The sequence below is a fragment of the Carcharhinus amblyrhynchos genome, chromosome 6 (genome assembly GCF_965287045.1).
Source record: "Carcharhinus amblyrhynchos chromosome 6, sCarAmb.v2.hapA, whole genome shotgun sequence".
NCBI classification, from domain to species: domain Eukaryota; kingdom Metazoa; phylum Chordata; class Chondrichthyes; order Carcharhiniformes; family Carcharhinidae; genus Carcharhinus; species Carcharhinus amblyrhynchos.
In genome coordinates, this window is record NC_137329.1 from 87,134,279 (window position 1) to 87,160,347 (window position 26,069).

At 39.9% G+C, this 26,069-nt stretch overlaps 1 protein-coding gene across 2 annotated transcripts in view; it reads left to right on the forward strand.

Annotated features, from left to right (window-relative positions):
* The first annotated feature begins 1,768 nt into the window (after nt 1-1,768).
* wnt7bb (wingless-type MMTV integration site family, member 7Bb) overlaps nt 1,769-26,069 on the forward strand; it is an 83,635-nt gene continuing 59,334 nt past the window's right edge. Inside the window, exons 1-2 of one of the 2 annotated variants that reach the window (XM_080190881.1) lie at nt 1,769-2,409; nt 10,138-10,364. In XM_080190881.1, the coding sequence (XP_080047007.1) occupies nt 2,339-2,409; nt 10,138-10,364 (298 nt within the window). In that variant the 5' untranslated portion in view covers nt 1,769-2,338. Of the gene's footprint in view, nt 2,410-9,120; nt 9,254-10,137; nt 10,365-26,069 lie in introns of those variants that run through there. The other variant, XM_080190880.1, reaches the window with a different exon arrangement.

The following is a 26,069-nucleotide window of genomic DNA, read 5'->3' on the forward strand; positions in this document are numbered from 1 at the left end:
TTTTAGACAAACGGCACACAAGCACACTCACATTCATAAAGACACAGATAGAGACACACATAGGCAGATACAGACACACACAAATTCACACAGAGAGATACAAGCGCGTGTGCACACAGAGATAGACACACAGAAATTCACACACACACATACAGCATCACCCACTCCCACAGATACAAGCATCCATACATTCGTCACACACATGCAAATACAGACACAAGCACACACACGCATACAGGTTCACATATTCTCAACAGATAGACACACACCCACACAGATGCGCACACATCCACATACACAGGCATGCAGACACACAAATGCAGACTTCTGTGTGAGAGAGAATGAGTGTGGACCTGTGTCTGTGTGTGTGTGTTTATACCTGTGTGTGAGAATGTGTGTGCATCTGTATATGTGTGTGCCTGCATTTGTGCGTGTGCCTGTATCTGGTTGTCTTCGCATAATGTTACTCTCACAATATATTGCTTGATCTTCTTCATGCAATGGACTTTATGATGTTCCCTGGGTGATCAGCATTGTTTACTCCCAGGTGGAAATTGAGTCTTACTCTTTTATGAGGAGGAAATCTATATGTCAACACTATGTGTCAGACGCCTTTCGTTAGACTAACAAGATGATGGACAGTAACAGGCTGCACAATCTTTGATACCCTCGCGGCTCTCTTCAAGAAGCCACTTGAGAATGGATGTTCTGGAAAGGTGTGTGCCCAACACATGAAGTCCTTCACCATCTCCATCTGTAGAGACATTTGGGCAACGAGAGCCGCCTCATCGTGAACAAGAATAATAAGCGAGCTCTCTGGGAAAAATCGAATGGTTTTAAATAGTAGTTCCTCCATTTCATCTCGACCACACGAGGATTATGCCAGCTTCACCAGATTGTACCACATTGCTCGCCACAAATGCGTTACCCCACCCCAGCTCAGTCCGATTCTCATTGGGTTTTTCAGAGACAATGATAAATTTTTTGAAGTGGGCGGAATTTTAAATGAAGTTACCGCAAAACTGATCAAATTTACACGAGGTCAAATTTATACTTGATTATTTAACTTTATGAAGTTCCCTGGCCCAAGCCCCCATTAATCAAATTTACACAATCTGTAGATTTAAATTGCTTACTTCTGTTAAGGGTGAGTTTGGATATTCCTCTCGGAGAATGAGCCATTGCAGCAATTCCTCACCATCATTTTACAACAACCTGTCATCTTGAAAATACTCTTATGTGTGACCGAATGACATGAACAGAATGTGCAGCTTACATTAAAAATAAAATATTGTTTTCCCGCTAATAACATGCTTGTGCTCGTTATTGGGAATTATTTTGTGTTCAGATTCTTGTTTTCGATGTGAAATGATTGTAAAACATTCTCACTCAGAACACACATTTCATTCCCTTTTTGTCTCACCTACATCTGTTCTGCAGACAGAAATGTTGCTCTGAAATGTCAGATTCAGGTTTGCTGTTCTCGATTATAGAACACCAGAGATAAAGCCGTATCTTCTACTTAAAATCTTTTTTGGGCGTTTCCGTAACTTAATAAATGAAATAAAATATATCAGGGAGACAGAGAAGCAGAGATTCGACAAGAATCGCCTTTCAAGAGAATACCCTTCATCTCACAACCTGTCACACTCTATCTTTTCAGTTGGCAGCGAAGGGGTTTTGGAACAAAAGTAACACGTGTTTTCATGAGCTATGGGCAGCAGCTTGCTTAGACACCGTTTTCCTATCTTGATTTATTAGAGGCGTATCTCTGTCTGCATCTCCCTCATTTTGCTCTTTTGTGACGATCGTGTCGCTCTTGCTCTGCTCCAACCTATATCAGCAGGTAAATGGATGTCGTCAGGCGGAGGTCGACGTGAACGAGTTACGAGATATTTTAAAACTCAAGGCAACTGGCGATCGTCTGCAACTAGCCCAGCAGTTCAACAAAGATCCCAGATAGCAGAATACTGGAGAATTCGGGACAAGTAACAACACATGCAATGCAATGCCTGAACAGACCTGGAATAACCCGCTGGTGTCCTCTCTTGCTTACACTGTGGAGTCAGTCTGTTTCCCTCTCTTTATGTGAACTGAATACAAATGGGGAAGAGAGATCCTCATGGAATTGGAAGGATCTGAACGGCCCATCATTGATACTGCGCAAGAGAGCAGGTTCTACAGTGATCTGAGTCTCGCCCGACCGCTGAAACTGGGATACAAGTTCTGAGAGTTTGATTGTGTGTGTGTGTGTGTGTCTGTGTGTTTGGGGGTGGGGTGTTTAATTTCAACAGAATCGCACAATTTGGGCTTTCCGGCGAAACCCTGATTCTAGAACATGCACAGGAACTTTCGACGGTGGATTCTGTATGTCTTTCTCTGTCTGGGTTTCATCTACGTCAAATTAGGGTAAGTAATAAAAACCAACAATCTTGGAGGGGGGAGGTGGGGGCAATTAATCTTGAAATTGTTCCAAAACAGATTGCAGCGAGATAGCTCAATGCCATGGGATGTTCAAACGGCAGTGTTTTCCCCATATTATCTACAATATTCCGATCTTAGTATTGAGGTGCCTGGGTGGCACACGTGTAAAGGCCCCCCCCCCCCCCCCCAAAATGTGATGTTATCACCGAATGATTTTATATCGGATCTCTTTCAAAACAAAATTAGAAAAAGAATGAATCGCTTGATAAGGGATCTCTAGCAGCCAGTTTCCAAAGCATAGCGAATTTACAGGCCTGGGCAGAATCGGCGATGCTATCCATCATACATACGTGTTGAAATTATTTGACAACTGGTTTGTCTGCCCTCTTCTGATGCAACAGATTGGAGAAAAGTGAGAGCTTAACGCGTGCAGAGGAACGAGCAAGGTTTATTTTAAAAAAAGCTCGGTCGAAGTGGTGGAAATGTACAGGCAAAGCAATACCTGCTATTCGGAAATCAGATTTTTCGTTCCATCACTTCAACGCGGAGATTTTACTCACAATAAACAGGTTGTGCGGTTATGAATATTTGCCAACTTTCTTGCCTCTATGCCCTTATTAGTTGCAAGGCTGGGTTGTATTTCCACATTCCTCAGCACTAACCCAACAGTCCCGGTTTGTTAGAATGCGCTGCTACCTGTTATCCCCCCCGAACTCAAATACTTTTGGCCGCTGCATAGTTGTGGGATTTTGTATGAAGAATGCATAACTTTTTTTTGAGTCTGCTAAATCCCATCTCTTAAAACGACTTGGCGCTGCATCTGGTAATTGGACGGGTGCACTTCGCCTAGCAGGATTGAGTGAAACAAAGTGAGAACAGGTCAGTCCCCAAGAATCAAAACAAATCAAAAAGAGAAAGGAACCAGCTCAGCTTCAGTATAGCTTCAAGAAGTATCCACTTTCAGCTGAAATCCTCACTCCACATGCTTAGGGAATGATTGGCTTTGAGTAACCTGTCCAAATTCCCACCCATTCGTTGGAGCTTTCAGCGCTCGCCATTCTGAGCAGTGCTGGTTACTGTGCGATGTTCCCCAGCTCTAACCTGGAGAACACAACTAACCCTTGCCCGTGGCAGCTCCGAACCTCACTAAGTGCAGACTCGTTCTCGATCTGATCCAAGTACAGGACGGCAGCCGGTACAAAACTGATTTGCAGGAAATTCTGATAGAAAGCAATATTAGGGGATGAGATACCAGCGTATCTGGGTGAATGACGCAGCGCGGCAGTGTTTAGGCGATTTTAACACGTGAATATTACACACCAGGGAAGTTGATCGTTGGCACACGGTTTTGATAAGCACAGGGGCAGGTACAATTACACCAGGTTTGCGGAGGACGGGATTACACTTATGAGTTATGTGGTTATGTCGCGGACTGAGACCCTGTCATTTACCTTCTGGAGGTATCTGAAATCAGCTTGGAGTTTTCAGTGATACACGGCACGTTAGATATCCTGATTTTACACTTCGAGTCGGTGAGCCCCTTAAAGACGTGTGTTGAAATATTTCGTTATGTACAAAGTCTTCCCCGTAATGTGGTGTCTGCGCTACCTAGGTTCACCCGGATCAATCTGTACCAGGTAATGTGACCCAACACCTATCCGGAAGCCAGTTATGTCCAGAGGGGGTGAAATTCCCCTATTTGGTGTTTTCTCAGGTCAGATGCCATCCAGTTCCGTTCCGCGCCTCTTCTAAGGTTAGAAATCACTGATTGCAGGTAGCACCCAGAATATTTCTCTGCTGTGACTTTCCAGTTGCCGACATCCACTTGGTAACCATCAGCGGACGGGCATATGGTTTATATCCAGAAATCTGTGATTTGATCTGAATCAGAAAACGCCAGTTCAGTGCATCACTTGTAGAGAGTTGTAGCTTCGCACTCGGTTCAGCCCTCTTTACCAGGGACAACTGCACTTTGCATTAACCCAGCATTTTTACAGGTCCACGGACAGTGACAATCTGAACATTCAGATGTGTTCGTGGTGACAGGGCTCATCCAATTAGCAGCAGCTATACCGTTCAGGAAAGATTACGCGGCAGAATTGCCTTTTAACTAACAAAAATTTTAGATATTTATCCAGATACTCTACGGCCAATTCCCGTCTAAACATCAAACTTTATAAAGAGACCGTATGCAGAGTTTAGTGAAAAAAGGCCCCTAACCTTTCCAGCATTTTCTGTTTTTATTTCAAGTTTCCAGGATCCGCAGCATTTTTCTATGTTGAACATAACGTTTACTATTTAAAGTCAATTGCTACCGCGGGAAGAGCCTCTTATTATGGAGATCATTGACAGATATTAAATTACACCCACTTCCTCGTCACTTCTGCAACGGACATATGCCCGTTTTTGCAGGCAGCCGGGTTAGTTCATAACGAACAATATCATTCCCCAGGATATGGAACTGTTGTACCTTTCACAATTTAATTAAAAATGTATTTATAAGTCCAGCTTCTATTTGAACCTGTTCTTTTCAGATGCAGGACAGGCCTACTGAAGTGATCTTAATCTGTTCAAATGAACGTGCTGTTTAAAACTATTTACTGGCAATAATAAGCCAAAATGCATTGATTCTGTGGTTGACAAGAGATCAGTTGGACGGTGCAGATTATAGTAGCAGTTAGATTAGACACATACAGAGCACCTCGGGTACTCTAGCTATTGTGCACAAAGCTCACTGTCTCTCTCATGCAGGTGTTTCACTCTGGGCACTACCTGGAAAACGTCGATCATTTACAAACTGTAAAATGATTTTGATGGGCTTCATTGTTAAAGGTAATGGATAGTAAGATCCAAGAGGTAATGCTAGCCAGTTTTGAAATGTACAACAATTAAGGTAGTTTCAACCGCGCCACTAGATATTATTAAGTCACATGTCACTGGCCCAGCTTCTTAGAAGTAATCAACTAAAAGATACTCGTTAAATCCAGCTGCAATCACACCTGAGCGCAATTCCTAAAACTATGCCTTAAATCCCCAAGGCTTCCCAGTAACAAGAATGAACAGGAAGACGCGCGTTATTTGGGAACAAAATATATATTCCTTTAATGGTCAGTTGAGGGAGTAGTCGGCCCTGGTAGCTATATTCAGGAATGGTTGGAACAATGGCAAAAAGCAAATATGCCTTGTTCGTCTGAGCCGAGGCCAGGTGTTTAACTGCAATGGTGGCTTTCGGTAGTCCCAGAAAATGTATCTATATTACAGACTGACAACAAGAGCACCTATCCATTCTGACTTGGTAAACTCAATCACAGTAAATTAATGATTGTCAGTGTTCGGAATTAAGAAATCACTGGAACTCACTCTTTAATGTTAAAGCTTTGACGTTCCGTTCCTTTATCTGAAATTTGTGTCCTATCTAAATCGCGAGTATTTAGTTTAATGATATATTGACATAATTCAAACGCGTCTAATCAATCATTTGTAGTGTTATCATTGTGTTGTGCCGATTAATGACTTTACAACAACAGACTAAAATGTTAATAAAAATGATTTTTAAAACGCCCATATCATACTCAGTTGACACAGATGATACCAGCAACTACCCTGACTTGAGTCGCTAATTCTGCCTTTCTGAACCGATAGCAGCTCAGTTTTAGGATGCACCATGTATCAACCCTCCAACACGCATCATAACAATACACAGTGTACAGGAGACAGGCATTGCACACACAGACAGGACTGAAATATCCCATGTATTGGTTGCAGATATAAATGTTTTTTTAACATCTTTACTGCAGTCTTGTCTCATTAATCCAGCCATCAAAAGCGGAACCCCAGGAAAAGTACATCATTTATGAGGATACCCGTGCGATAACTATACTATTATACCACGGGTAGCTAACTGCGTCAGGCCAGTGTGAGACACTGCTCCACATGTCAAACAAAAGAGTTGGATGCAGGTGTGATCTGCTCAACGCTGTCCCAACGCTGCTTAAAAACAGAGCATCAGTGAAAAGTCAATGGCCCTGTAACATTAACAAGGTGACAGCAGTCTGCTGACTTTCTTAAACTTGGCTTAATGCCAGTCATGCCTCAGCCAACGTGAAACCGAAGTTATGCAAGACCACCCCTTTGAGATGATCTCTCAATTTTAATTGGTTCACATCAACTCTTTCAAACTATACACTTATATTACGCTGTTGCCATGACTGCGTGGGACCATTTATTCGCCGGCGTGGAGAGTAAATCCAGGAAATAAAACCCGCAATATCCCCACGTGCCGCCACACCGTTACCATTGGTAACTACACTCTTGGCGTTAATTTCTGTTTCGGTTCTGCTCATCCATTAAGTGCTGGAATAGAATTTAATCAGTCCAGACCGTTAGATCCTCATTCTGCATCCTCACCCACCTAGGTGTTTCTGGCAGATCTTGTTTCACATGTTGTCGGATGCGGATTAGACTGCTCTGCTCGTCTGAAACCACTCCGAGGGGCTTCACTCACCAAGCAGCAGCTCTGTGCATTTCTGTTTAAACACTGGCAGGAGCCTGTTCCAGACACTGGGCCATTTTGAGTTGTTAAAAGATCATGGGAGGAATGTCACCAGCTAAAAGTATTGTAAACGTTGTCGGAGTCTGAATCCCAGTCTGTGACTCTGTTGAAGTTATACTCCACGTGCTTTCAAACTCCACAGTGTGAAATTCCAGTTCAGGGGCGGGAGTCTGACGCCAACCGAGTCTGGTCAAAATATTACGTTCAGGCTGGTATTGGATGTTTGCATCGCTGCTGCTGGGTTAGAACAGCTTTATGGTGATGCAAAAGTGAGAGTGCCTGCGTTTGAGGGAATGAGGCAACTGGGTTCACAATAAATAAAGTCAGACAATGCTAGTGAACCTAACTTCCACTTTTATTGGCTGGAGCATAACTGCAACTGGTGTGAAATGAACCGTTTTAATATTTGGTGCGCAAGTTTACAAAAATTGAGTGGGATAACACCTTTTTTGTAACTTCAGTAGAGAGGCGGGATTACAATTAGGTTTTACATGTCGGTGGTATTGGGGTTTTCCTCAGCGCTGAGCTGAAAGTAGCGAAGTGGGCTAGATATTAGATCTCGGTGCTGCTGTAAAATAAACACCAGAGTGCTTATAGAAAGGTATCGTCATTAACATGTGGTAACTTTTTTTACATCACTGTAACCTTGGTATTACGAAGCAATTCAAATGTATTTACCATTTACCATTTAATTTCGTTTAAAAAGTTGAATCGACTTTTTTTCAATAGAAAGAGAAACATTAAGTGCACTATTGCAAATCTCCAGTTCTACTTGTATCGATACAATGTCTGGAGTTGAGTGGCATTCAATTTGTGGCATTCATTATTCTCATAAATTCCATTCACTTTGTGGAGTCAGCCCCCTTTCATAAGGATGCACAGTTTCTGTACCTGTGTCAAGAGCATATTTTACGTTAAAAGATTGAGTTTATTAATTTGAAACTTGATGAAACCTCTTCCTTGCACCTAATGGCAACAATATATGTCCAGTCCTAGTCCTAAGGGCACATTTTCTGTTTAGGGCTATGAACTCATTTTCTCAAACTGATCATACACCATATATTCTATCGCTCTCCACTATGTATTCTCTATATATGATATATCTCTTATTTCTTGGTAATCGCGCCAACAGCCCCTTTCCTCACCAATCCGGTTTTATTGTACCATATTATCTGGACATTTTGAAGTTTGTGTCCTGTATCGAACAGGTCTTGCATTATTATGCTCACCCTTCTACACCACCTACATCAGTAACAGTCGACGGAAAACGAACAAGTTATATTTTATATATATATTGAGACTGCAGACATATTATCAAATGCAGACAGTAAGTTTAAGGCAATAATTACACCTCAAGAGATCACCCCACCGTCATAACTCATGTCTGAAGTGCATCCTGGACTTCACTTATCCAGCGGGCATTATGATACTTCCAGACTGCCGGGCGGTCTCCCAATGTGAGGCACTTTAGTATTATATGCTCTCTCCCCAATGGCTGACAATAACCATCTCTGGATGGATTCACAAACAGAACAATTGCATGTGCAAGCTCTGTTTTTTTCTCTCTGTGGGTCGGATCTAATATTCTAAACAAAAACAGATAATTGAACCAAATTGGAGCGAGGGATATCTATGTATGACCTATTGGTTTGGCACATATTCTTCAAAATAATGAATGACTGCTCTGATTTCATTTTCTCTTTGCCATTGCAGTCACAGACATATGATTGAAATTGATTGCTTTTAAACACAGACAATTTCATTTAATTGTATCTCGTAGCTAAGCATAATCTCGAAGTTTCCCCTTTAAAAAGTGAGTCCAGTAGTTGTGGGACTTGCCTAACTGTCTACAAGTAGATCTGAGTGATTTCCATTGTCATTTTTGCCCCATTGTGATTTGAGAGGGAGTGGGCGGATTGCAGTGGCTGGGATTAGCCTGTCTGCCCAATTGCAACAGGCGGTCTCCTGAGAGCAGATGAACTCTCACAAAACACTCAACCATTCGAACTGCAACTCCCAACAATTGCAAAGCACTGCTCCGTCATGAAAGAGAGGCAAAAACACCAATGTAGCGACAAGACACTGGACAAGACTAATTACCGGCGACTTAGACAAGGATCCTGCTCACAAATAGCATCCAACATTTCTATAATAAAACAGACAACACCGATAGGAGCTGACGCAGAGAGCGACCATGATCATCCTTCTATCACGCAGTGTGCTCCTATCAGTTTATTATCCGCAGATGTTTCTTATCCTCACCAGCGGAAGTTACCTGTAAGTCAGAGCCTTTTTTTTAATGACTTGAGATTTTCGAGGATTTAAATCGTAGCTCCGTCGACTAGGCTGGAAGGTGTAATATTTGGGGAGCGAAGGTGCTGTGGCCGCATTGTTTCTGTGTCCCTGGCTCTTCCTCAGACGCCTGGGCTTACCTGTGTACCGCTCTGCGGTTCAGCTGCCACTTGCTGCGGTTATATTCTCCAGACCGCCAGCCAGTAAGTTGGATGTCTCTCCCCTCCCCTTAAAATGTTTAGATATATTGTCAAATTGACATTTACTTTGTGTCAGAGAAGGGTGGAAACAAGCAAAAGCACAATGCGCTTCTAAACTGGGAGGGTTTCCTCCCAGCGTTGGCTTTCTCTCTCTCTCTCCTGCAGGTAGGTACACGGTGCCCTGTAACCTCCGGATCTGATATTCATTCTCCCACCCCTCCCACCTTGTGTGAAAAAGCTCACTCTCAATTTCATCCCTTTAAACTTAATCCACATGTGCTCTCTTTCTCCCTAATTATATATTTACCCAAATCCTTCAGAATATTGTTTATTTGCCTTCGGGGAATGGGACAGAATGCAAGTTTCCTGAGTCGGGAGCGAATAGAAAATTCAGCATTGTGGTAGAAACGTGTTGTCTACTTTAACCCTTCCGTCTTGTGGCTGTCTATTAAACAGTAAATTGATCACTTGAATGGAAACTTTCCGCAGTTTTACGCCCATTGCAATAGATCAGAAAGTGGAAGGCTGCCAGATTCAGCCTCACTACCACCGCAGAGAAAGTTGTGCCCAGAGGTCACACTAGTTCATGCTTCAGTTGCGATTTGATTTGAGCCGCTCTTTGCGTCCGTTTGTGATTTTGTATCGGGTTTTTTGTGTTCTGTCTTTCAGAGCGTTGTCCTCGGTGGTCGCCTTGGGAGCGAATATCATCTGCAACAAGATCCCAGGTCTGGCGCCCCGGCAGCGGGCGATCTGTCAGAGCCGCCCGGATGCCATCATCGTGATCGGGGAAGGGGCGCAGATGGGGATCAACGAGTGTCAGTATCAGTTCAGGTACGGCCGCTGGAACTGCTCAGCACTCGGAGAGAAAACAGTCTTCGGACAGGAGCTCAGAGTGGGTGAGTCATAAGCAAATTGCAGCTCTCTGTTCCGATGTAAACTTTTCAGATCAGACCAGGGAACAACGTTTGAGATGAAGGCCCGCGATGTCCCGGGACTCCTGTAAATCGCTAACTTCACAGTGAGCAGGCCTAGTTGATAGATTGCCCTCATTGCCAACCGGAACATATCTGTCCTCAGGAATCATTTCTAAGCCTTTACCATTTATCCAGAAATGGACTGGATAATTAAGTAGGGACTATTTTATGTCGTATAGCTCATACTTTATTTATCAGTGTCACAAGTAGGCTTACATTAATACTGCACTGAAGTTACTGTGAAAATCCCAGAGCCGCCACACTCCGGCCCCTGTTTGGGTACACTGAGGGAGAATTTAGCCTGGCCAATGTACCCAACCAGCATGTCTTTCGGACAGTGGGAGAAAACCAGAGCACCCAGAGGAAACGTGCGGATAAGGGGAGAACGTGCAGACACTGTGCAGACAGTGATCCAAGCCAGGAGTCGAACCTGGTCCCTGGCGCTATGAAGCAGCAGTGCTGATCACTGTGACAGCATGCCACCCATACTGCTACCAATGATCTAAATTAGCACTAAACTTGCAGGAGAAGCCATGTATATACTTGCTGTAGATTATAAAATTATCATGACAATATTAGCATGTGGCTATGAAATTACTTTCAAAGCCTCTTAAATGACAACACACTTTTTTTAAACATAAATAGGTTTTTTTTAGTTAAAGTTGTAGGAATAAATGTGTGGGTATTTTGCTGCTGATACTGTCAGGAGTAATTCCCAGGCTTCTATCTCTTGTCATTTCAAAGGCAGACAAATATCAAATACCATACCCACTTTGAACAGGCTAAATCTACTCATCAGCTTCAGTACTAATTAAATTCAATTTGCAATACGATTATTTAGAAAAGTAAAAATGCAGACAGATAATATGCAACAGCAATTTGCAACACTGATACCTACAATTTCCCAGCTACATATGAAAAACCTCTGAAATCTCTTCCTTGCCCTAATATGTGAGCCATTTGCTTAAAGAGTTCAGTACTTCTTAATGTTTATCAGCACTGCCGCAGACTGCATGGCATTGTTGTATACCTTTAGTTGGTTTGGAGACAGGATACCAATAATTGTGATCAAATGAATAACACAACTCTTTCAACCTTAAATTGCAACACCATGAAGGTAAATCCATCAAATATTAATATCTAGACTCAGAGCTGTTATCACACAATTCAGGTTCACATTATCACAATAGACCAATGATGTAAACACTTATTTCAGATACAAATCCCCTAACAGGCTTCTTTGCAAATAAATCCCCGAACACACAGAACTCTAGCTGTTCGGGGTTTCACGTCACTGAGGATAATCTGTTACCTTTATCGTTGTGTTAATTTTGTGATGAAGAAAAATTAAGTCTGTGAAAACTAGACAAGTAGCGTGAATCTCAAAATAAAGTGCCGGACCTCATTAACCTTGCAGAAGGCATAATAATGAAATTGTTGCATTATTTTGTACCAACACAAACATGCCGATTTATGACTTGCATATTAATGATCCCGAACAACTGATAGCTGTTCTGCCTTTCCCTGATATGATGTACAGAGATTGTTGCTTACCTACAAGCATAACTGAAAAAACATTTCTAATGTTGGGAAGTTTCTTCTTGGGAGGGTTTCATTTGTATCAGGTGCAATGAGGTATAGTTTATTTAGGATCTTGTGGTGTGCTGCAAAACAGCAGAGTTCAGACAATATTAAGCTTTAATCTCTTCCAGTTTGTCTCCTCCATGTATTTTCCCCATGCCAACATGAAGTTACTGCTTTGAAGTATATTCCACTGTGTGCTTTATTTTGTATGATGCTAACCGTTGTTTGCTGCTTTTGATTTTTGTTGTCATGGGTTAAATGCACCCTTGACTGAATCACCACATTGTGACTAATATCAATATTTAAATTTCTGATCAAAGAGAGAGAGTCATACCTTGTATATCTTATGTGAATCTCATTTATTTTGTAACAGGAGAGTTCCTCCATTATCATATTACATTCTGTTTAAACATAAAAACCTTTGAAGAAAGTAGAGAATTTCTAAATGCAAAATTAATTCCTGATAAGTTCTGATGGTCACAATATTTCAATGGGAACTTCATTACGCTTGAAACCATGGAGCTTGATTTTACAACATCCCGTCAGGCATGTTTCTGGTGGGAGAGCAGTGACATATAAAATAAGTTGGGTGCCCAACCCATCTCCTTCCCTCCCTCCCTCCCCTGACCTGTTCACCATAATAAGGGGATGGGGGGGGTGGTGGTGGTGGTAATAGGTAAGTTCCCACTCAGCCACCTGCCCTTAGGCCTATTAACAAACAAAGAACAAAATCAGCCCGGGAAACAGGCCCTTCGGCCCAACGAGCCCGCGCCGCCATCTCAACACCACCAGTCCCCCTCTCCCCCCACGACCCCTGTCTAATTAAGGCTCTTAGATGTCCAATTAATTGGTAATGAAGTGCTGCAATCCATCTCCACTGCCATGCATGGCTGGGAAATGGCAGGTGGGCCAGACTCTGCCCCTCTAAAATCCAGCCATGGAGTAAACTAATACCAGTTAATAGGGTCAAACAGCTTTTGGAGTTTGAACTACCTGTAATCTACCCTATAAAATAAAGAGTATAAATAATGGAAAAGATTGATACACTGGAGTAATTGAAATGGCACATTGTAATCATAGAACAAGGGTTGATAATTGGAACAGGAGTTAAGTGAAGGACACAAAAGTGTATTTTCCCTCATGTTTTTTGATGTAACTAATTTTACATTAGAACCTTCCCATTCTTATCAGGCATTTATCATTCAGTGTGGGGTTTTGTAATAATTTTGCCAGAATTGAAACTTGAACAACGGCAATGTGCAAATACAAAATGTCAGATTTGTCGCAAGTCTGGGGTACAAGCCATTCCTTTCCACTTTGTATATCCCAAAGCTTCAGTCTGACAGAACACCTCCGCTGTTTGCATTTAACTTCTACCAAAATTATGTTCATGGGCTACACTGAGTGCTGTGAACATGCAGATTGGATGTTATTCTGTTCCATTTCACAAGACTGAGCAGCTTTGACTGGTGTCAGCAGAGAGCATTGACAGGAATTAAATGTTTGTCTGGTGTGTCAGCAGAGCAAGACTTTGAGCTACATAATTGCTTAAACTCATTAAAGAAATACTGCAAAAAATACATAAAAGGTATCAGATGCAACATTTATATTTGCTAAACAAATGGAAAAAGATTGCTGAAACTACACAAAAGCCAGCCTCACAGGCTCTTGAATCACAAGAAATTGACGTGAATGTGCAAGAAATGTTCTATTATATTCTCACAGAAACATTCTCTTCGAAAGATCTATACTGGAATAAAGTCAGACAGTAGTTACACTCAACTATTTACCACAGATACATCCTGCAAATATCTTAAAACATTTGCCCAACCAGTTGAAGCTTGTCAACTTTCCAATGCTGAACACTGAAATATCAATCATTACTATTAATCTTAATTCCCAGTAACTCCTGCTGCTCATTGTCAAAAGGAACTCAGGGGCATCAGACAATGGTAATTGTAGTAATTTAAAGTGAGGCAAGAATGCAAGACTTGATATTTACTTATTATCTTTTTTAAAGTTAAATACTTTAAATGCTGCAGTAAAAGATCATTGCTTTGCATGGATGTCTGTAAAAGGGGGAGGAAAGTGTGGGACAGTAATCTTAAATGTCCCTCAGTGTCAACCTTGGTACATTTCAATTAAAAAAATATTTCTACTGAATGAAGAGTTAACTTTGTATATTAGGAGCAGATTCCTGGTTGTCACCATTTCACTTAATTGTGTCATGGAGACGTTGTCTTTTAACAGTCTAAGTGTGACAAAAATGGCAGAGACAGCTGCTTTCCAGTGCATTCTTAACACATCACTCAGGAGAACTTTATCCTCAATTTCCCATAATGAATGCCAGCAGTAGGGTGTCGTTAGTCTAAATGGAGGCAGCTGGAAGCTTGTTCCTAACATTGAAATAAATAAACATTTTTTTATTCTTTGGCATTTTCATAAATAACAATTAAAAGTAGGCCCTAACATGGAAAAGTGCACAGTTCATGCTTTCTCCTTTCCCTTCAGTAGCATGCAGGCTTTCTCAAATTGATCTAAATTCATAATCAGGTGCCACTAGGAGTCACATGCTTAGAGAGTAAACAGAACCTCCAGTTCAGACATACAACTTATGCTCAGCTTCAGGTTATTTTGCTTATTTAAAAAGAGGAGACATTAGACACACTTATGAAAGAAGAGCTTTGTCTCACCATCAATGACAAAATATCCTCCAGGTAGTGTTAGTCAGGAATTTCTGCACGAGCAGGTCTTTGCATTCCAGTGTGTGCACAATAGCACATTTATGTGGTGGAGAGATGAATGGAAAATCTCTCACACTCTGCCACTTGAAGAAAGTTGTTCTTGGGGATCTCCAGCTAAGGGCTGTACATGAGAATTTCTTTTTGCTTTCGTTACTTAGTCCACGATAGCCAAGTTCCGCACACATGAGGACGGCCTCAACTGGGATCTTGGGTTCATGTCACACTATCTGTAACCCCCACGACTTGCCTGGGCTTGCAAAATCTCACTAACTGTCCCGGTTGGAGATGATACACATCTCTTTAATCTGTACTTCACCCTGTCTCCACTCACATTGTCTGTAACTTTAAGACTTGATTGCCTGTAAAGACTTGCATTCCAACCATTATTTTGTAAATTGAGTTCGTGTCGTTATATGCCCAATTTGTGAATAGTACCCCCATTCACCTGATGGAAGGGTAGTACTCCAAAAGCTAGTGGCTCGTGCTACCAAATAAACCTGTTGGACTTTAACCTGGTCTTGTGAGACTTCTTACTGTGTTTACTTAGTCCACACAGATCCCAGTATTCTTCACAAAACAGCAGATCATTTTATAATTCTCTTGTATTTTAGTTTCATTCTTGGAAGGTGTGTAAAACAAAAAGAAAACATTGCAAGTGCTGGAAATCTGAAAAATAAACAGAAGATACTGGTAATATTAACAGATGGGGCAGCATGTACGCAGAGAAGGGGATCTGGTTAACGTTTCAGGTTGATTGCCTATGAAACATTTGACCCACAAAACAAATAGTAATTTTCTTTGGATATATAAATAAGGAGCGAGTGGCTAAGGTAGATATGGAACCTCTACTGAACGATGCAGTGAATTGATAACAGCGAACAAACAAATGGCGGATATGCTAAATAAATATTTTGCATCAGTCTTCACCGTGGAAGACAATGCAAATATTCCTTAGATACCTAATGAGCTAATTTCAATTAATATGGTAGAACTTACAAAATCCCAATCACAAGGGAGAGAGTATTAGAAAAATACAAGAGGCTAAAAGCAAATAAGTCAACAGGACCCAATGAACTGCATGTTGGGGTTTTAAGGATAAAAGCAAATTACTGCAGATGCTGGAATCTGAAACCAAAAGAGAAAATGCTGGAAAATCTCTGCAGGTCTGACAGCATCTGTGAGGAGAGAATAGAGCTGACGTTTCGAGTCCAGATGACCCTTTGTCAAAGCTGAGTGTTCAAAAGGAAGTGGCCACAGAGATAGTGGACCGATTGGTTGACATTTTCATAACTCTCTAGATTCCGGGAGGGTACTAGAAGATTGGAAAACAGCCAATATGACTCCATTGTTCAAAAAGGGAGAAAGCAGGAAACTATAGGCCAGTTAGTTTAACACCTATTGTTGGCAAGACTCTGAAATCGGTAATCAAAGAGAAAACAGTTAATCATTTAAGAAAACTGAATATAATCAAACCTTGTCAACATGATTTAAGAAAGGTAAATCATGTTTGACCAATTTGCTTGAATTTGTCGAGCATGCAACAGAGTAGATAGAGGGAACCTGTTGATGTAATGTATTTAGATTTCCAAAAGCCATTTGACAAGGCATCACATAACAGGCTGGTGCATAAAGTAAAAGCCCATGGAATTGGAGGAAGTATGTTAGCATGGATTGAAAACAGCTTATCGCATAGAAAACAGAAAGTTGAAATAAATGGGTCATTTTCAGAGTGGAAAGATGTAACTCGAGATCAGTTCTTGACCCACAGTTGTTCACTATTTACATTAATGACCTGGAGAAGGGAACAGAATGTAAGGTTTCCAAATTTGCCTATGATATGAAGATAGGTGGAAGAGCATGTTGTGATGAGGTTATTATGATTCTGCAACGGGCTATAGATAGATTGGGTGACTGGGCAAAAACCTGGCAAATGGAGTTTAATGTTGGCAAATGTGAAGTCATGCACTTTGGTAGGAGGAATCAAAATGATTATCTAAATGAAGAGAGACTGCAGGTGAGTGAAATACAGAGGGATCGAGGTGTTTTAGTGTATGGATCAGAAAAAGCAAGCAGACAGGTCCAATAAGTAGCTAAGAATGCAAACAACATTTTGGACTTTATTGCAAAAGGGTTGGAGTTTAAAAATAGGGAGGTTTTGTTGCAATTGTACAGAATCTTGATGAGGCCTCACTGGAATACTGCCTAAAATTTTGGTCATGATGTGGAGATGCCGGCGTTGGACTGGAATAAACACAGTAAGAAGTCTGACAACATCAGGTTTAAGTCAAATAAATTGGTTGGACTTAAATCTGGTGTTGTCAGACTTCTTACTAAAATTTTGGTCCCCATACTTAAAAAATAAAATAACATTGTTTTTAAAAGTGTATTTATTAGTGTCACAAGTAGACTTATATGTATACTGCAATGAAGTTACTGTGAAAATCCCCTAGTCTCCACTCCAATGCCTGTTCAGGTATACTGAGGGAGAATTTAGCATAGCCAATCCACCTAACCAGCACGTCTTTTGGACAGTGGTAGGAAATCGGAGCACCTGGAGGAAACCCTTGCAGACACAAGGAAAATGTGCAGACTCCGCATAGACAGTGACCCAAGCTGAACCCAAGTCCTTGGCACTGTGAGGCAGCAGTGCTAACCACTGTGCCGCCCTGGAGGCAGTCCAAAGGAGATTCATCAGGCTAATTCCAGGGATGAGAGGGTTGTCTTATCAAGAGAGACTAAATAGTCTGAATCTGTATTCCTTGGAGTTCAGAAGAGTGAAGGGTAACCTTATTCAAACATATAGGGTCCTGAGGGGGCTTGACAGGGTAGATGGTGAGATGTTTTCATGAGAGGGAGAGTCTAGGAACAAGGGGATAGCTACAAGATAAAGGGCCAGTCATTTAAAACAGGTGGCCACGATGAGGAGATGGTGGTGTTGGGCTGGGGTGGATAAGATGAGAGGTCACACGACACCAGGCTGTAGTTTTCACCTGACAAAGGAGTAGCGCTCCAAAAGTTTGTGATTTCAAATAAACCTGCTGCATTATAACCCAATGTGGTGTAACCTCTCATCTCATTTAAAATTGAGGTGTGTAAAAATTTCTTCTTGCAGAGGGTGGTGAATCTCTGGAATTCTCTGCCCCAAAGGGTCGTGGAGGCTGGATCATTAGAAGTATTTTAAGTGGAGGTGAATAAATATTTGATAGATTGAGGGATAGAGGGCTGTGGGGGAGTGGCACAGAAAAGGTGTTGAGGCCAGCATAGATCAGCCATGATCATGTAGAATGGAGGAGCAGGCTTGAAGGGCCTGGTGGCCTACACTTGCTTCTATTTCTCGTGTATTCTTGTGTTTAATCTCTGCCCGCCTGAAACCATCCAAGATATCTGCACAACTCCGGCCTCTAGAGCATTCCCAATTTTAATTGTTCCATCAGTGCTTCAGCAGTGACTCTAGAATTCCCTTCCTAAACCTCTTAGCTCTCTACCTCTCTTTGCACCTTTAAGATCCTCCTTAAAAACCTACCTTCTTGATCAAGCTTTTGACCTTCTGCCCAATTACCACCTTCTTTGCATTATAATGTAGCTGTGAAGCAAATTGGGATGTTTTATTATTTTAAAGGTGCATTTGTAGAACAAGTGTTTCTCCATATACATAAATACAGATGATTAAAAACATTAAAAATATGAAAACAAGTGGGGGGGGGGGGAAAGAGCAAGCTAAAAGACAGATTTTTCCAAAGAAGGTCTACAATGAGATAAATAAGGAAAAGCTTTCACTTTGGAAGAAAAAGTTAAGCAAATGGCAAGGAAGTGTAACTGGGAAGTAGAAAATGTGATGAAAGATCATGATGTCCTTAAAATTCATGGTGCATCATAATCCCTTTCTGTCTGAAGGAAAGGGAAATAAATAGTTAGACAGAAATTAAATGGTGATTAGAAAGGTATTGTAATATAATCTGGTATTCAGATGATATTAAAAACTGCAACAACAAAGTTCATGTTTTTTTGCATCCTTCAAAACACACCAGGGTCATTTAGAGGTATCAGTTTTTATTTGCGATATATAGAATCTACCTTCCTGGTCTTATTAGAGTTTTGTTAAAGTCCTTTACCTTCCTTTATCATTGTTAACTATCTACTGGTGTATAGCTCTATATAATGTGACAAGGTGAGATGTTGTGCATGACTATGATGCAGGCCAGGGCTAACTAAGGTTAATCTGATAAATAAAGATGGTTTTACCGATATATGCTTTACCTGTGAGCTGTCAACTTAGTATTTGATAGAGTGAGGGACATTGATGCTGGGGAATCGAATATCTTTCCACTTACTACTCTGATATCAGGATCAAACACTTGTCACGTGATTTTTGGGTTAGATGCTAGATAATGTATCACACCCCCAACCACAGATTAACAATCTCTACTGCATCTATAGTCCTAATGAATGACTTTTCAATTTTACAATGTGAATGCAATTCCACAAAGAGCTGTGATGAAACTACTATAAAATGACTTCACTGAAAATCCTGCCACCCAACAACTGCAGAAGGGATTTTCATCACAGTAGTCTAGATTGGAACTTGGCTGCCAAAGATGGAAAGCATTCCAAACCATTGTCCCACTTTATAACACAATACCTGATATGGGGATTTATACACCACACTGAAGCTGGGTGGTTTTCACTGTTTTGCTAACTGGGAATAATTTAAAAACCTTTAAATTATACCTTGGGAAAATCATGCACTAAAACTCAGTGTATTTGTCTGAAAGTTCATGGCCTACTTTATCAGAGTTGTTAATCTAATTATTTTCAGTACCAAGAGAAGAAGTTCAGGCACAACCATTAAACATTCATGTGCCAGGGTCCACCGGAATAATTTAAGGGCCCAAATTATTTAATGAATTTAAATAAGCAGAAACATTTAAATTGTTAACAGTATTGATCCGCCAATTTCTACACTTATTTTGCAGCAACTAGCTGAGTATAACAAAAGCAGTATAATAAAGTTGAAGGTAAATGATTGTAACTTGATTGACTTTAGTAGTTATACAAGAAAATATACAACTCCCAAAAGAGTTGCAGTAACATACTGAACATTATATACAAATCTTATACGATCTTGCTCATAGCAAATTGGATTATCTTTATATATACCATACAATATGCAACGCTTTATTATGCCACTAATGTGTATGTTTAACTTTATCTACCCTTTTAAAGTAACAAACTCTACTTGCTGTAAATATGCAAAATTCTACATCAATTTGAGGAAAATTGCTGCCATTGAAGAAAGATTTCAGATTAGCAGGTGGCTTTTTGGCTCTTGGTTAATGGAAATGAACTGAAATGAACTTTCTCCTTTCATACTACCAGTATATACTGTCCCACTACAGCTGACCCATTTACAAGCATTTTTGTATAGGTGTGGAAATCACCTAGTAACCAATTCAGTAAAATTTCAGAATCTTTTTCACCTCCCCGGACACTGTGGTCAAGCACTTTTGGTAATTAATGTGACAAGCATTGTTATTAGCTGTAAAAACTGTCTCACCAGGTACTAACATTCAAGTTTTACTATACTTACAACTTACACAGAAACCATTTAGCAACAAACTGTGGCACAAACTCCTCTCAAGGCCCTTTATTTAATCGTTTTTTAAATATTTTATGCACTGCAATGTAATGTGCATATTGTAATGAAGCAAATGGCATAAGTCCACTGTTAATCATAACAGCTGTGTAACTGTTTTTACAGTGCTGTAATTGCAGTTCACTTTGCATCCCATTATTGCCTTCTCGCCAAACTTGATACAACAGTCAAAACAGATAAAAGAATAGAATAGTTAAGTGAATAACATTATTTGTAATATCACTCTTAAATTTAATTTATCACACATATGCCACATTCTATGCTACTATATAGTACATATTATATCATATAACATAATCTGAGGATAATTCTCACCTTCACTCTTCCATCATTTACTATCAATTGGTTGAAGGTAAAATGTATCAACATGCCACAAAATTCAGTACGGCATCTGTTTATAAAATATCACACACTGCACGTTATATAATCCACGAAAAAACTGCACAGAACCTTATGGCATATGTACCAACAGACTCAAGAACAGCTTCGTCCTTACTGCCACCCATACTTCAGAATGATCGTATTACATATTAAGCTGATCTTTCTCTTTGCCCTATCTGTAACTGCAACATTATATTCTGCACCCTATCCTTTCCTTCTCCCTTATGTACTCTGTAAATGGTGTGTTTTGTCTGCATTGCGTGCAAGAAACAATACTTTTCACTGTATCCCAATACATGTGACAATAATAAATCAAATTGATATGATATAACATTGGACTGAAAATTAGAATATATCATAATGTACACTCCTACACTCTACATTTAACTATAATATATTAGTACCGATTTTATATTAATACTGAAAGCTTTAACAATATTATACACTGGGGTGTATTACTGCACCATACATTATATAACTGTACTGATTATAATAGCATTACACTAAATTGGAAACCACACTGCACATTAAAACCTAGTGAGCCATATAATAATGCTTCAGAGGTTCCTATAATACTGTAATGTACAATTAATATTATGATATATGCTAACACTAACTTGATTTGAATATTTATTTAACTCTATTGTTTCAAAATATTCTATATCATAGTACTGAACATTACAACACTGCATATTAACGTTGTATTGAACATTAATACTTCAGAGGGCTTCAAATCTGTATATATGCCTATACTGTAATGTTGCACACAATCCTATGACCACGTACCTAATACAATATTTATTACTGCATTAATATTATGCCAGATATTACAACATTGTGTTGGATATAATAATGCAGTAGTGAACTGTATAACATGCATAGAATGCTGAACAGAATGTTGAAACTGTAATGCTATATAAAATTTTACAGAGATCTATGTTGTTCCAGAGAACTCCATGCATTTAAGCTTACTGTGCGGTACAGAAATATCTAATATCAAAGCGAAATTTGGAAGGCTGTATAGAACCCAATAACATTGTGCAGAACTTGAAAATGCTAACAGGAAACATCAGGTTGTACGTAACAGTACAATACAATACCATAGAGTTATACTTTACTGATGCTGTACAAAATAATACATTGCTGCATTGAGCCCTTCAATAGTGCTTAGAAGTCCACACTACATTGTACTGTAACATAGTACTGAACTTGCTCATTGTCCAGACCTGTGAAACGCGTATTAGAGTGTATTCAATTATAGAATCCTAAAATGTACAGATCTTATAATACAAAATATTATCATTTAATATAGAACCTGTTAACAGCGTACAAATTCCAACAGTGCTGTGCAAAGCTTCACAACACTGTAGAAATACTGTACTGTATTTCCAATACTGTACACAATCAGTAGCAGTGTACAATACCCTGTAAAAATAGACATAATGCTATTATGCTGTACATAAGTCTATAATTATATTGGTAATTATTAAACTATAATGATGACTAAACTCTTAATTCTTACAATGTTGTACAAAAGAATACAGAAGCATAATACTGTACATAATACTGTACATACTGGGCAAAGACCTATCAAGATGTATTGAAATTTATAACGGTGTTCAAAACCCTACAATATTAGCAGACTGGATCTCATAGTACTGTATCAGATCTTGTGCTCTGCAAATAAAATACAGTTCATTACCACAGACTGCAGAAAACCTTTTTAGCTGCACAGTATCCTACGATAACAAACACTGGAAAGGTTTAATATTGTTTAAGAGTTGCTATATGGTATGAAACACTTTAAACACAACATTATACTGATTGTATTGAATGCTCTAATGCTGTTTGGCGTGGTATTAGTGTTCAACATAACAAGTGTTCAGGCCCTATTGTAGAGATCAATACAGTATTGAAATGTTAAATACAGCATTGTAATGTTCAATACATTATAACACCATATCAGATATGTCAGCATTGTACTAAACATTATAATACTGGACTGAGCACTTACAGATGGTTAAGGAGTTATAGTAATGGAAGGAATTAAAAATATATATAAAGGGGACTAAAAAGTATGAGTGGATCACAAGTTTTGCTGGTTTAGGTTGCATGGATTGTGTCACATAAGTGGCTATTCTCCAGGCCATCTGATGCTATATGAGCATGCCTCATGCTCCTAGTTGGCTGAGTTCAGTCTCTTAAGATTATGTATAACCATTACCTGAGTTATATGTTGTTGCTTTGTTTCATCAATGCTGATTTACATTCAGTGAGTTTCTCACACAACACTTTCTATTAATGCTTAGACAGGTTTAGCACAAAATCCTTTACAAATTATCAGGTTACAGTTTGTAGTATTCAACTTGGGCAATGACTTAGCATTGAAACCTTAGTTGATTTTGTCAGGTCAACTCGCTTCTTTCTGAACTGTACCCAGGTCTGCTTGGCTCAGAGAAGAACAATCTCTCTGAAGATAAGCTTTTTAGACTAGATATCTTTTAGGGAGGAGCTATTCAGGAGAGTCCTTTTCTCTTGATCAATGGATTTTAGGCATTAAATGCCTGCTTAAATTATTTAAATGCTCTACATGATAATGATTTCTGACCGTATGGATGGGGAATAACTGTTTTATATACGGTAAAAGCAGCATTCACAATGGTTAATGGGTAGGTAAAAATTCATTCAACAATTTCTAATGGTCTGTAGTTAACCTGAAATGCTGCACCAACCATTTATAGGCTTACAATAATGTAAAGCTTGAAAATTGTTGTCTGTGTGAAGGATTATGCCATAATAATTGGGGAAATTGTAGCCATAAAATCAGAAGTGTGTTTTTGTGCATATTTCCTGATTATTCACCAATTCAACCCTTATATCTGCCACAACAAAAATAATTCACTGTATTCAAGAGCAGAATACAAACAAAACTGTGGCTACTAAGTCTATTAATACTGGAAAAACAGGAGACAATCAACAATATTGGCAAACGTCTGCACCACACAAGTGATGAATTTTTTTTGCCCGTAGAATTCAGGGGTTGCAGTTGAACCTCATTTCCCATGTAGAAGAAATTATCAAAAGAATGGTTAATTTTATAGTAGTTTGTTTAGTTTATAACAAGACAACTTGCAATTAAATAGCACCTTTAACTTGGTAATATTTCCCAAGGCCCCTCGCAGCATTGTACAAAGTAAATTTGATACCCAACCATATAAGATGATGTTAGGACAGATGACTGAAGCTTCATCAGACAGATAGTTCATAAGAATCATCTTAAAAGGTGAGAAAGAAAGAAAGGCTAAGGGTTTAAAGGGAGATCATTCCAGAGCTTACAGCAGTGAGTGGACAATGCTAATGGTGGAGTGATCAAAACTGGGGATAGTCAAGAGGCCAGGATTGAATAACTCAGAGCATTGTGGAGTTGGGAGATGTTACAGAGATAGTGTGTGGTAAAGCCATGGTGGGATTTGGAAGTTTGAAGAGAATTTTGAAATCAAGAAACAATGGGGATTGCATTCAGTGCACCCATGGCACAATCTGGCTGAGGAATGAACAGGAGCAGGAATGGTGTACCAGCTTGTCCCACCACTAATTTGCCTCTTGGATGTAAAGTGGATTTACTGATGAGCACTGTTTATTGAACAGTTCACCATAGCCCTCAATCTTTATGATCTGCCTCTTTCCAGGAATAATGCTAGGGACATCTGTAGTTTGCTGCCTGTGTGTGCATTAAGAAGGTGACTAAGAATTTCTTAACAGCTTTATGATATTTGCTATTTAGCACCAGCATTCAATTATTCTTTTGACTGTCTAGGAGTTCAAGAATTGTAGCTATTTGGACTTCTGTTCAGAATGTCCGTGCAACAACCAAAGACAAAAGAAGAACATGGACACAATAAGGTTTAGGATTTATTGGCAAGTCACTGGTATCTTTAGGTAACGCTTTGGATATCTGTGTAAATCAAGCACTCTATAATGCTGCCATCTCATACCCAACTCTCCAGGATTGTCAAAGTTGTTCCACCAAAACAGAGTCTAGTAAGCCAAATAGATGTTAGTTACATTCCCAAAGGCATCCTGTATTGTAAGCTTGCTACTGGCACGAGACCAACAGGTCATCCATATCTGCGATAGATGAGTGTCTGCATGTTGTTTAGGGTTGTTTTCTTCTGCTGTTGGTGAACAGCTAGGATGGGGTTGAGGAGCAATTTGTGTCCAGTGAATCTTCAAGTATGAATGGGCCATAACTTTCGAGTTCCCCAATGTTGGATTTCGGGGTATCCCAAAGATGTGCTGGAAAATCCTTCTCTGAACTTCCTAGGTAAGGGGTTTGCATGAAGTGCAAACTTCCTCTTGGTAACTGTCCCGCATTGGAAACCATCCAAAAATGTGATTTGAATCACAAACATTGGATGGTTCTGGATGTGTTACACAACAATAGTAACCCAGAGAAAGTTAGAAGTTTGAAACCTTTTCTATCTTCTTGATAATTATTGTGAAGACCCAGAATGACCACCTCTCCCCTAACACCCCTGACTACCCTGTCAGGTGATTCCCTCAATCTGACAGGATCCCCCAACCCTGAAGACTCAACCCAATGACCCCCACTAACCCTCCCAAGGTACGACCACCCTCTGATATCTGATCCCCTCTCCCTGACATCCAACCACCACTCAAACTCCAACTCCCCCAACCTCCTGTTTCCTCCCTCACAAGCAAAATCCTATCCATTTACCGTGGAGCCTAATCTCGCTTGTCTGTTGACTGCAATGGGACCTTTAACTTACCTGGTTTACAGCAGCCAGTGCCATTAAAAAAAGGGTGAGATCTTCTTCAATCCGACAGAGTTGGACTTTGACACTGGCCCTCAAGAACAACTGCTCTGTCTGGATCTCACATGACCTGAGTTGGAAGGCTACGTGAGACTGGCATGGAAGACAATCTGACACTGATTGCATTTCGAGGAAGTTATAGCCCAATTTGATTTCCAGGCAAAGGCTGAACATTACCCTCTCTGGTTGGGTGCTTCGTAATCTCACAGTTGACTACAAATAGCTTATCAATACCAATTTCTAGGCTGATAATAAATGTAATGAATAATATAATTCTCTATAATATTGCACTGAGCATTATGATACTATACTCAACATTAGTAGTGAACATTGCAAGACTGCTGAACACTGTTGGCTCAATGTTGCTGACCTCAAAGAAAACAGTCCACAAAGATCTGGTTTCCTCTGTAGCATGTATTTCCTTTATCCA